This window comes from Cupressus sempervirens, chromosome 2 (genome assembly GCF_028749045.1).
Source record: "Cupressus sempervirens isolate cs-2001-9-10 chromosome 2, ASM2874904v1, whole genome shotgun sequence".
Taxonomy (NCBI): Eukaryota; Viridiplantae; Streptophyta; class Pinopsida; order Cupressales; family Cupressaceae; genus Cupressus; species Cupressus sempervirens.
The window spans coordinates 454,644,504-454,656,911 of record NC_143119.1 but is presented as its reverse complement, the minus strand read 5'-3'; the positions used below and the strand labels follow the sequence as shown (position 1 = coordinate 454,656,911).

Below are 12,408 nucleotides of genomic sequence, written 5' to 3'. Positions count from 1 at the left end.
AGATAGAAAATTAATTTTGTTTTTCTTTTATATTTTAAAAGATATAGAGTAGTCACTTTAGTGCGTAAGAGTTTAAAAGGGTTTTTTTTGTATCTAGTTAATTTAAAATGGAATCTGATGTTTATTTATGTTTCATTATAGAGTTTGAAATGATTATTTCTTATATTTCCTTTTAACGTCTTCAAGAAAATATTGAATTTTTTTTAATATTAATTTTCTTTTGCATCATGCAGGCTGTAATTGAATGGCTCCCAAAAAATCGAAGTCTGAAGTATGGAAATATGTGACAAAAGATGGTGCTAAACTCTATTGTACTAATTGTACGAAAGATTTTACAGGAAGTCTAACAAGGTCAAGAGACCACTTAATTGGTATCAATGGGGGTACAAGAGGAGGTGTTAGAGCATGTCCAGCTATGACTGATGCAATTGTAGCTGATATAGAGAGAGAACTAACCCGTTTGAGTGAAGGTGACCGAAAAAAGATACAAAAAAAACAAAGAATTCGAGAGGATGTGTCTAGGTTCACATTTGTGTCGTCCTCAAGTTGTCTCAAGTCTACATCCACAGGTGCAATAAAACAGAGTGGAACATTAAAGAGCTTTTGGAAACCAATAGAGAGACAAGAGGTGGATGATGCATGGGCTGATTATTTTTTTACTGGTGCTGTCTCATTCAATGCTGCTAGGAATCCTCATTTCCGCAATGCAGTTGTGAAAACAGCAGAGTTTGGTAAAGGCTACACACCTCCATCTTCAGAAGCTTTAAGAACAACTCTTTTAGAGAGGTCCAAAGGCAGAGTGACAGGAAAGTTAGATGTGATCAAAGCCTCTTGGAAAGCAACAGGTTGTACTGTATTGAGTGATGGGTGGTCAAATATATGTCAAAGGCCTTTGATTAATGTTTTAGTGGCTTCCCCTGAAGGAGTTGTGTTCTTGAAAGTAATTGACACGATCAATCAAAAGAAAACTTCAGCATATATTTTCCAGATATTAGAAGAAGCTATTATTGAAGTGGGGGTAGAAAATGTGGTTCAAGTGGTTACTGATAGTGCAGCGAATTGTGTGGGAGCTGGAAAGCTAATTGTAGAGAAGTACCCATAGATTTATTGGAACCCATGTGCAACCCATTGTTTGGATTTGTTGCTTCATGACTTGGCCAAGTTCCCATGGATACATGAAGCAATTTATAGAGGGAGATCAGTTGCAAATTTCATTAGAAACCATCATCTCACCTTGAGTCTTTACAGGAAACATGCATCGAGAGAGTTGTTGAGGCCTTGTGACACAAGGTTTGCTTCATTCTATATCACATTGAGGAGAGTAATTGACAAAAAAGCAGCTTTGAGATCTATGATTTGTTCTAATGAGTGGGAAAGTTCAGCACTTTCTAAAAGTGCTAAGTGGAAGAACATAGAGCAAATCATTTTAAACAACAACTTTTGGGAAAGTGGATCAAAGGTTTTGAACATATGTGGTCCAATTGTTGATGTTCTTCGTATGGTGGATGGTGACGCTCCTTGCCTTGGCATGCTTTATGAAAGCATGGACCGTTGTAAAGAATCCATTCAGAGAGCATTGAAGAATGTGCAAGCAGAGTACATGGAGATATGGGAGGCAGTTGATTTCAGGTGGAAAATGATGCACACACCTCTACATGCAGCAGCTTGCTATTTGGAGCCCTAGTTATTTCATATTGATAGACAAAGTGATAGTGAAATTATGGCAAGGCTTTATGATGCCATTAGCAAGTATGAGCCGGATCAAAACACTGCAGCTTTGATCAGGGACCAATGTTGGAGATACAAGAAAGCAGAAGGGATGTTTGGAATGCAAGTAGCACAATATGACATGGCACGAGCTGAGGTAACTGGGTATAGATGGTGGATGAGCTATGAGGCACAAACTCCTGAACTACAGCGCTTTGCCATTAGACTATTGAGTCAGGGAGCAAGTTAATCAGCATGTGAGAGGAACTGGAGTTGTTTTGACCACATTCATTCTAAAAAGAGGAACAAGCTGCTGTCCGGAAAGTTGGGAGATCTTGTCTATGTTCGCAGCAATTTGAAACTGCTCATGAACCAATCAGCAAAGGACTCCACATCTTCTTCAAAAAAGGGAATTTTAGAAGACATGGCAACTGGGCCTCTAGAGGAACCAGACTTCTTGGATGATGAGCTAAGTAGTGACACTGATGATGATTCTAGAGCAGATCAGCCAAGTGCTCTCGATAACTTGGAGCTTTTTTGAAGTTCAATAGTATTGACTTTTGACTATAATATTTTGACAAGAACTATCTTCGTACTTTTGCTAATTTTGAGCTATTTGAAGTTATAAACTTTAAAGTATAAAACACTGATCTATCTTTTGGATAGTAAAAGAACTTTGTAATCATGATTGCACATGTTTCTTATGGGCTATATCTTATAAATGTGATATCTTTTGTTGTAATGATTTCAAATCTATTTTGTAATCTCAAACTATTTTGATTATATATTGGATATATTGTTAGACATGAAGAGATGTTTCCTATTGTAGTTATGAATTGAAAAGTTCCTTGCATTAAACTCAAACATATAATAATAATGATAAATAACATATTTTCTTGAGAATTACATGAGGCAAATTTAATGTCAAATTTTTTTCCGAGTTTTTTGACTTGTCGAACTTCATCTGAACTTCATCCTTGTCGAACTCGAACCTTGTGACTTCGTATATATATATATATATAATTACGATGATATTACACCAGGATGTGTATTTAATCATTTTTTTCTATAAATGAAGGTAAAACACACATCCTGGTGTAATATCATCGTAATTTTATATATATATATATATATAATTACGATGATATTACACCAGGATGTGTATTTAATCATTTTTTTCTATAAATGAAGGTAAAACTATCTATGACCTTAGTAAATTCAGTAATTTATGTGCCTTTTAAAAGTCATATTTTTTCCAACAAAGCAGTTGTAATCCTACCACAAAAAACTGACCCAGCTACTCTGGTACTTATTTGATGAATATTTAGCTTATAAATTTATAATGGTCATTTAAGTCTACTTAGTCTAGTCAGTAAATCTATATTTCAGTAAGCTAGTTAGTTTAATAACCTTCTATTTTGTCTTTAATTTTTTATTGTTTCTGTTATGGAAAGATCTTGTAATTGTCTTTATAAGGAACATTCCTCTCCTTTGTTTAAAAAAGAATAACAGTCATCACTTCTAAAACTCCACTATAAAAGGCAATATAAGGTTATTCCAATAAAACCAATACACAGGATAACAAAAGCTCTCATGTAAACCACTCCAAATTAGAGAAACAAATTTTCAATGAATTATATTTTTATCCAAGAAGATCACACAATTTAACATTAAGAAAAAAAGCTCAAATTAAAATAGTCATTAAATACTTTATAGACAAGGAAAACCATAATCTAGACCATAGTAGAAAATATCTTTTTCAAACAGAAAATAAAAGATTTTTCAGTTAATTGGGAATTTATTAGATTAGTGTTAGGAGGTACTTCATAGCAGAAATATCTTTTTTGGTAATAACTTTAAAATTAGAAAATAAAATATTGTTTCAATTGATTGAGAATTTATTGATTTAGGATAAGCATAAGGGTAAAATAAAGATAGGCCAAGTCAAAAGGGAAAAATGCTGCGGAAATGAGAAAAGACCAAAAAATACATTTTTTGTCCAAAAAACATGTCTATTTGGAAAATTGTGACTTGATCAATTTTCACGATTGAATTGCAATTTTTTGGTCTACAAATGCCAAAAACTTGTCTGACCGATAAATTGCAAAAAAATGCAATTGCCAACAAAAAATCAACATGAAGGCCAAGCGGGTCATTAATCAAAATAAGTCATGAATTTCTAGGTATTTACACAGCTATATTATAGACGAGGAAGTCCCCTCGTATATTTAGACACACTAATATTAATAGACTTCTAAAAATAACACATCCTTGCTTCAACATCCTAATATCATCTTTCTCTTTTGGATGACTACCATAGTTTTATTGATTATTCATATAAAACAATCATTGGTCTTTGCATGACTTTATTTGCTAGCAAAGGTTATATTGTGTTCCTAGAATAGACTTAAACATTGTTGCATTTGAGTAAGACTCCAGCACTCATCCCTCTCTAATGAAAGAATGAACACTTCTCGGCTAATCCTGTTTCTACATAGTTATAACAGAGTTCGATGCATCAAGTATGACTCTAAGAAACATACTTAAGATCACACCATAGCATGCATGTGAGCGAAACCCAATTTGGAACCAACCATAGCATGCATGTGAGAGAAACCCAATTTGGAACCAAATTAACCTTTGAAAAATCAAAGAATGAGGTGTTGCATCAGGTGAGTTTCTTGGAGCATTGCTTATTAGCCAAAAGACTCTGAAATATCCCAACCTCAGATGCTCCCTCAAATCTGATTTGGGTATTCAAATCTTGACCATTGCAAAATAACATGCGAATTAATCATGCAAGGAAACGATAAATATTTCCAAGGAAATTATCAATTACAAACACAAATCTATTGATAATGATTCTGATATAAAACATGCTGGCTGTTATATCAAATATGCTGCTATTGCCAATGCAAGAACATGCATGAATTTTCCTTCAATACTTGTTTGAAACAATAGAAATCTGCTCAATGATGAACCCGGAGTGAGTCCACCACCCAAGTAGTGTTGGGTTTCCATCCAACCTACGAATATCCAATGGTTTCTGTCCTCAAATATGGCTGCTACAGTCAAACCAGCAAAAATGAAGAAAGTATCAAGTAACAAATTACATCTCATAACAGAATGAGACTCCAAACATCAAACCTTCTATAAGAATCCCCAACGAAAAAGCTATTGAATTTCTTCTTCTAGTTCTTTTATGTAACAACTTAGGCAAATATTATATACATTCAATAATTCACCCCCATGGCCTAAGAAAGACTTAAGTTGGCCCCTTTTTAATAATTGCCAATGAGTAATTAAATTCATAGTTGCAATAACTATAGCTTTTTCCTCCTGTTACTTGATTAACACTTAAACCTTCTTTATTAACTTAATAGTTTAGCCTATGGGGAGAACAGATAATAGGCTAGCATTAGTCTTTATTTATTCATTGATGTGCTAGGAAAAAAGGGGACATTATAGATTCAGCCCATATATTTATAGTGAGGAGAACAATGAAGTAAAGAACAAGTGTGGCACCAATGGTCAAGACTTGCTCTGGCATTGGAAATACTCAATGATGTATAAACAGTTTGTACTTTATGAACTCAATAAGCCTTTCATATTTGCTTACATGAGATGAGATAAATGTTTTCTATATGAGATAGGTAAACCATTTCCACACTCACTTCTGTGATTAAGCATCAGATGGATAAATAAAAATTTAGTATAACATTTTTTGTGTCAATGAAGAGTGCTTCCATTCATCATGTCTCATGAGAAGCTAAGGTTTGGAATGTAAGGATGCTTAATAAGATGCTCCTAAATTGGGGGAAGCTGATTGTTCTTTCAAGAACTGATGACAGGCAATTGTACTGCATATCAGGATTCAGTTATCTGCAATAGACACAATGTCCAAACACATGTGCACAATGCAACCAACCAATATTCAAAAGAAACACTAATAGAATGTTTTGCATGGAATAAGCATGAGAATTTATTCCTCTCAAGTATCATGTGCAATTCTCTAAGATGGAGGGTAATACAACCAGAGAATACTGGAGAGAGATCCCTCCATAAGTATCTGATCATGAACATGGAAAAGTTAGTAGCACAACAGTCTGGCAACTGCATTACCAACCATCTCTACTCACACAAATTGATAGCAAAATATAACATAACGAGAACTGTTTAGTCTGGACTGCCTTAATCGAATGCCTTGATGACAGAGGAGTAGTTTTTATTATACTGAAAGTAACTATGAACTCTAAATGGTAACATAAAACATTTATATATGAAGCACATGTCAGAGGCCTTGGCAGACATTTTGGAAAAGATTAAACTCTTCAGCAGCTAAATACAAAATATAATTGGCCAAGCATAGAAAAGAATAGTTGCTGAGAGGTGTTATGTTTGCCACCTTCCAAGGGTAAGCTATAGAGGCCTTGGCAGACATTTTGGAAAAGATAAAACTCTTCAGCAGCTAAACATAAAATATAATTGGCCAAGCATAGAAAAGAATAGTTGCTAAGAGGTGTTATGTTTGCCACCTTCCAAGGGTAAGCTATAAAACGTGCACAAGTACCACTCTATGTGAGTTCTGAATAGACCTTGGTAGAGTGTGGATGTACATAGATTAGGTGGGCTGAAGCAGTAACGATCATATACTTACTGTGATTGGATAGCTTTCTAAAATGGTGAATTATAAACCTGCGATAAACATAAAGGGCACATTATATGGCTATAGAGTTGAAGGAATAGTCATTTTCCATAAACTTAAGCAGAGAAGTTAAGTTATTAGGTTATTTCTATCAATTCTATGAGTAGGTATGATTTTCAGAATGCAACTTCCATATAATTTTGCATATCATCATCTGGATGGTTAAACTGAACTACTCAATTAAACTCCAACCAGATCAATTGGGTCTGATGCTGCCTTATATTGTTTTTTATCTTACCAATGTTGACAAGCGTATCACAGTTTTCACCATAAGGATGTACAGACTGTTCCCTACATGGACCAAATTAATTACTCTAGGGAATGTTGTGGGATATTTCCATAAAACTGGATTTGTAAATTGTCATTGTTGAATTTGAAAATAGTTAACTATCAAGCAAAGAAAAGTCATTGGATCTGCAACGGGATTGAATCTCACCTGTCTCCGTTGACACTTTCTGATTTGTATAACTGTAAAGTATAATCGAGAAAAAGGCAAGGTGAAATTGCCCATTCATCAACAATACGACTTCCAGATTGGATTAATTAGGCATTACATGGGTGACAAAGGCAGTAATAAAGAGACTTGTGAAAATGTATTCTTCATGAAATGTTGAACAAGAGTTTTTGTGCTTTCAAAATAAAGAAGTTTGGTGCAGGAGGAAGTAAACAACTGGTCTTAAATTTAGAATCTGCTTTTGTTATGAAGATATAGAAAAAAAAGAGTGGTTCCATTTATCAAAATGATTTTAAAATCCAATTTTTAAAATAACATTTAATTAACCACGCAGATAAAAGTGGTGTAGCGTGACTTTTAAGGAAGCAGATATTTCATATATTATAGATTAAGTCTCAAGTTCAAGTACTGAAATCTCAGTTGGGTGTGAGTTTATTATAACTTTGATTATTTTCATGTACATTGTATTGTTGACTGTGTTGGCACTCAATTTGAAAAACATTCATATGGCTCCCTGCATTACCTTATGGCCATAAGCTTCATGTTGATAACCAATCTGAGATATATCAAAAAGGTCTCTTTGTTTCAGTTTCTGTCAAGCTATATGTTTCTCTTAACAGTGGTATGGTCTATCAACATGAGTGTCTAATCTTGAACTTGTGCACTTTGACTGTGGATTGTGCACTTCATTTCTGCCGTTTGAATATTGACTTCCTATTGGCAGTTTATCTTTTAGCTTGAGTGGTTTATTCATGTTTTCTCAGAGACCAGATACTGGCTATAGGGACATTGGCGAATGGGTTGGAATGATAGTGATGTTACTGCTTCATGGACCAAAATGGTCTCTGTCAGCAGACTATCCAAGAGTTGTGGCACAAGCCAACTAGACATGTACCAATGGTAATGAGTCAATTAAGTGATTATGCTTGTCAAAATTGATATGGAGGGGCCAAGTTATATATATGGTAGCATCAAAGTTGCAAAGATTACATTGAGCATTGCAATTAGTCATAACTAATCAGATGAGTGGTTTGCTTGCCACTTTGGCAACCTGCCAATATCACATTGCCATCAATCTGAGGATTTGTTGGAGGTTACAGTTGATCAAGTTTGGAGATTAACGTGTCCTCGTAAAAAATTAAAAATGTTTGGAGGTGCAGCATATTCTATTGGCCACAGGTTAATGGTAGAGTATTATCCCTACAATTTAGGTCCCTCATTAATATGATAATCCATTCTTTGGACTGTTTGTGTTCCTCAACGTTTAATGGATTTAAATGACGACTATAGTACCTATAGTTAGTGTCATTTGATTTAACTTTCATGAAGCCAATCATTTCTTTCAAAGAATAAATGTGAAACTAGGCCATTAATCTCAAATAATTATGAACTTGGACATAACATCTGTTAGTGTTTGGTGAACTAAGGACATGGCTGTGAAATGAATTAAAATGATGTTTGGTAACAGTACATGAACCAAGTATAAAGAAAACATGTTTGTATCAATAGTTTCGCAGCTATTGATCCAAAAGTAAGGATTATATAGGTTGTCAAAATAAGGCAAAGTTTAAAAGTTTTAAGCCAACAAAACCACCTCCTACTTTTCAAGCAAAGAACAACAAAGAGAAGGATTTTGTCTATGGAATGATTCAACTGCTAGTTGAGTCAAGAAACTGAAAGCATTGAAAGCTCATCTGTTGGAAGACTTTGCAAGAGCAGGCAGAGATACCATGGCAACGTTTGGATTAACAGGAGAGATTATGAATCAAATAGAGGAAAGAATCAATGTGCTATAAATATAAGTTCATTTTATCAAGTTAAGGCCAGAGCATTCTCTACTAAAATCGGTTGTGTGCATCCTTTGGTCTTGTATGTTCTTAGGTGTCAATCTTTACTTCAAGTTTAAATTTTTGCCTCGCATGTCTTTAAAATCTGTAGAAGGTGCTTGTATACAAAAATCATCTCCATGATCCGAACGTATAAATAGTAATCTGAGAATTTCAGAAGATAGGTAGACACTCAAGGGCTCCATGATTTACTGTTGCCTTTGATTAGTTGGCTAACATAGAGGTTGTCAAAATCATTCTGTATTAGAAGATCCTTTCATTAAACCATGCAAGGTTTCTTTAAGCAGCCATGGATTGTTAACATAGATTTGATTAAGTTGAGTTTATAACATTTTGTGAAGTGTATTTGAATGATTTTGTAGTTATATAAACAGATTCTAAAATGCAGTTCTGGTTTTCTATTTTATGTTGATTCCCATATGGCTAATGGGCTCAGACTGCACATTGCACTTGATTTCAAATCTTGATTCTGTCACCAATGGATTAAAATGGAGATCTTTCAACAATTGATTCTTCTATATTTGAAATATATTGTAAACTCTGTACCATAAGATAGTTGATCTCCTACTGATCTACATAATCCAATCAGCTTACTCTCTGTAATATATTTTAAAAGCTTTCGCATAATAGTCATTGTCGACAGTTATGCATTTATGGGTTTTCAAAGCCCAAAAAATGAAGTATAATTCTATGAATGATACTTTTGGGAATATAAATTTATTTGCATCTTTAGATGCAATTTTCATAAAAAAACTAATAACAACCAGCTTTGAATTTTATCAGGTTTCGACAATCCATTTTGAAATAGCTGATTTGTTTCTGGATTCGATTGTGTGTACGATTTTTAGCATCAATGTTTCGGATCACACTGTGTGATCCATCATCAGGATGAGTCAATTCAAGAATAGAATGGTAAAATGTGCAGACTGAGCCTCACTCATGAGGAACAAAAAGGGATAAGGTAAGCATACGGTAAAATGTGCAAATTGAGCCTCACTCGTGAGGAACAAAAAGGGATAAGGTAAGCACATCAGTTGCTATGCTTGCCTTATCCCTTTTTATTCCTCGTGAGTGAGGCTCAGTCTGCACATTTTACGATTCTATTCTTGCATTGCCAGCCATCCTGATGATGGATCACATAGTGTGATCCGAAAAGTTGATGCTAAAAATCATATACACAATTGAATCCAGAAACAAATCATGTATAACAATCTGCTTTGTTAAAAAATCATTGCATCTTCAAGATCAGCAAGGGATATTTAGTTGCAAGTCTTTGGGATATCTTTATACACAGGATGTGGCTAATCTGTGTGACCTAGTTTTTTTTCATTTCTCTTAAATTGTACTTTAATAAATTTTGAGAATAACCTGCTTGGCTGTACAGAGCCAAAAGTGGAAAAGAACCATCCGCTTTTGCTAGTTGGCCCAAAATTGACCATGGTCTAATTATAAGTCTTTCCACTAGTCCAACGGTTTAGGTCTTAAGGGCATTCTTGAAGATTGTGAAAATTTGTATCACCGAGAAGTTGTCATAGACTATTATGTTCACAGCAAAAACCCTCAGGCTTCTATTACTTTTTACCACAGGCTAGTGTAGTCATCTGTTTCAAGTGCCTGGTGTTTTCCTTCATTTAAAATTTGAGAATTTTTATCTGTAAGCTCAGAGAAATTGCTAGAAAGGGGAATCGCCCATTAGTTATCTAAAGAACATTAGACTACATCAATCCACAGACGGAGTGCACAAGTTCAAGAATTTTGCTCATTTTCATGCCAACGAGTCTGCCAAACAGAGAAAATCACTTGTGATCAAAAAATGCAAAATTAAACTTTTGTAGAAAGCTTAATGGAGGACCGGCTATGTAGTGTAGTGTTTAATGAGACGGAGAGCGATGAAAGAGTGATTTCAGTAGCAGAGGTTATTTTTATTATGTCTATGTAACAGATGGATCAATTTTTCTGTTATCTTTAAACGAAATATAACAGCACAGAGCCCTTAAAACGGGGAATGAAAATCAGAAGACAAAACAAGCTTTGATTTTGCATAACAAGCCGGAAGACAAGGAAGCTGATCTGCTGAAAAGACGCATATTGTTGCTCAGAAATGCATATCAAGTATCTTTGGGGTCAAAAAATAAAAAGCGTATTTGGTATTAAGAAAAAGATCCGTTATCAAAAATTAAATGTTCATAGGCGGAAATAAATCTTCAATCCACTCAGCGGCTTCATCTAAGTGCCGAGCCCTTCCTGTTGAGGAATGGAACCGTACAGATATATTTTCAAACCCTATCAAAAATAATCACCTTTCCGCCATATCAGCGACATTATCCAAACAGATGCGTTTTTTTACTTTTCTCGATTAAAAAAACAAATATTAAAAACCCTAACCATATTCACAAAAAGCCTTGAGGAATATGAGAGATTAAGATCTTCGCATTCCTCAGACTTCTTTAATGGGTAAAATTCCCTATTTGCAAATACGTTTCTACTAGGGTGTCTCCGCCTTTTTATAATCGGCCCATATTTGTCAAAGGAGATGCCCAACGGATTCTTCCACAGTGATTTCAAAAATGATTCAACAACAGTAAATATGAATAGAGAGAGTGCTGAGCGGTGTTTTTTTAACGGACGTCCGCTTCTGTTTGTATTTTGAAATTGTAAAATTTCAATACAGCGCATCAAAAAAATACTCCGACCATCTCAATATTCTTTAATTCTTTCTACTTTCAACCACAGAAATTTATTGCGATAAAAAGGAAAAGTTTTGCTTACCGCATTTGCATTAGCAGGTAAGATAGCGATGCTAGGCGATCATCAACATTACGCTCCTTATTAACTTACAAAGCTTATTTAAACCTCTTATGTCCTTTTCCATCTACACAACTCATGGTTTCCCCACTCGTACTAATTTTATCTTATGTTGGTGTAATTAGTGAACTCCATGGTTTCCCCACTCTTACTAATTTTACCTTGGTGTAATTAGTGAACTCCAATAAATAAATATACGGATTGTAAATTTATTTATTTTTATATTTTTTTAATAAATTTATTTATAATCTATTTTTTTTAATCAATCATATATACAATAAAATTATTTATAATAATATACATGTATTTATACAAATCGAAAAAATATTATAATTAAATTAGAAATATATATCTAAATCTTTTATCTCCTTCTACACCACAACTTGTAGTTTCCCCACTCTTACTAATTTTATCTTAGTTTATTAATGAACTTATATAAATAAATAGATAAATAGATATATATATGTATATATGTATGTATGTATGTGTGTGTATATGTATATGTATGTATATATACATACATACATATTTATTTATTTATTAATAAAATAATTTATATTCTATTTATATTTTAAAAATAGATTTATTTCTTATCATATTTTTTCATATTTATTTCTTAATAAATCTTTTGATAAGATTTAAGGATATCTTTTAAGCTTTTTTAGGTAAAAAGGAAAAGGAAAAATAAATGGATTATCATTATTTTAATCAATAGGTGGTTTTTGCAAATTTTTGAAAAAAATTGATGGTCATATTGGCCGTTTTTAAAATTTTGTAAAACTGTAAATTTCACAATTAAATTTCTTAATAAACTATCAAAATATTTTATACAAATACTTTACTTGGTAATTAATATAGATATATCATTATATAAAATATATGCAATATAT

At 33.5% G+C, this 12,408-nt stretch overlaps 2 protein-coding genes across 3 annotated transcripts in view; one reads left to right on the top strand and one right to left on the bottom strand.

Moving 5' to 3' along the window:
• The window catches only part of LOC149573013 (uncharacterized), an 83,801-nt gene extending 72,219 nt beyond the window's left edge, over positions 1-11,582 (bottom strand). Inside the window, exon 1 of one of the 2 annotated variants that reach the window (XM_089814152.1) lies at positions 11,483-11,582. The gene's annotated coding sequence lies outside the window, so the exon portion shown is untranslated. The remainder of the gene's footprint in view (positions 1-11,482) is intronic. The other variant, XM_089814153.1, reaches the window with a different exon arrangement.
• LOC149573014 (uncharacterized) lies at positions 245-1,684 on the top strand. The gene is made up of 2 exons (XM_089815901.1): positions 245-1,092; positions 1,249-1,684. The coding sequence occupies exons 1-2, from the start codon at positions 245-247 to the stop codon at positions 1,682-1,684; spliced, it is 1,284 nt and encodes a 427-aa protein (XP_089672027.1).
• Positions 11,583-12,408: the final 826 nt, after the last annotated feature.

What these genes read in the sequence shown, in the direction of transcription:
- LOC149573014 (XM_089815901.1), top strand. Translation starts at nt 245, where the DNA reads ATGGCTCCCAAAAAATCGAAGTCTGAAGTATGGAAATATGTGACAAAA. An exon ending in GGAAAGCTAATTGTAGAGAA is followed by an intron (nt 1,093 to 1,248) that starts GTACCCATAGAT and finishes GAGTCTTTACAG; the next exon opens with GAAACATGCATCGAGAGAGT.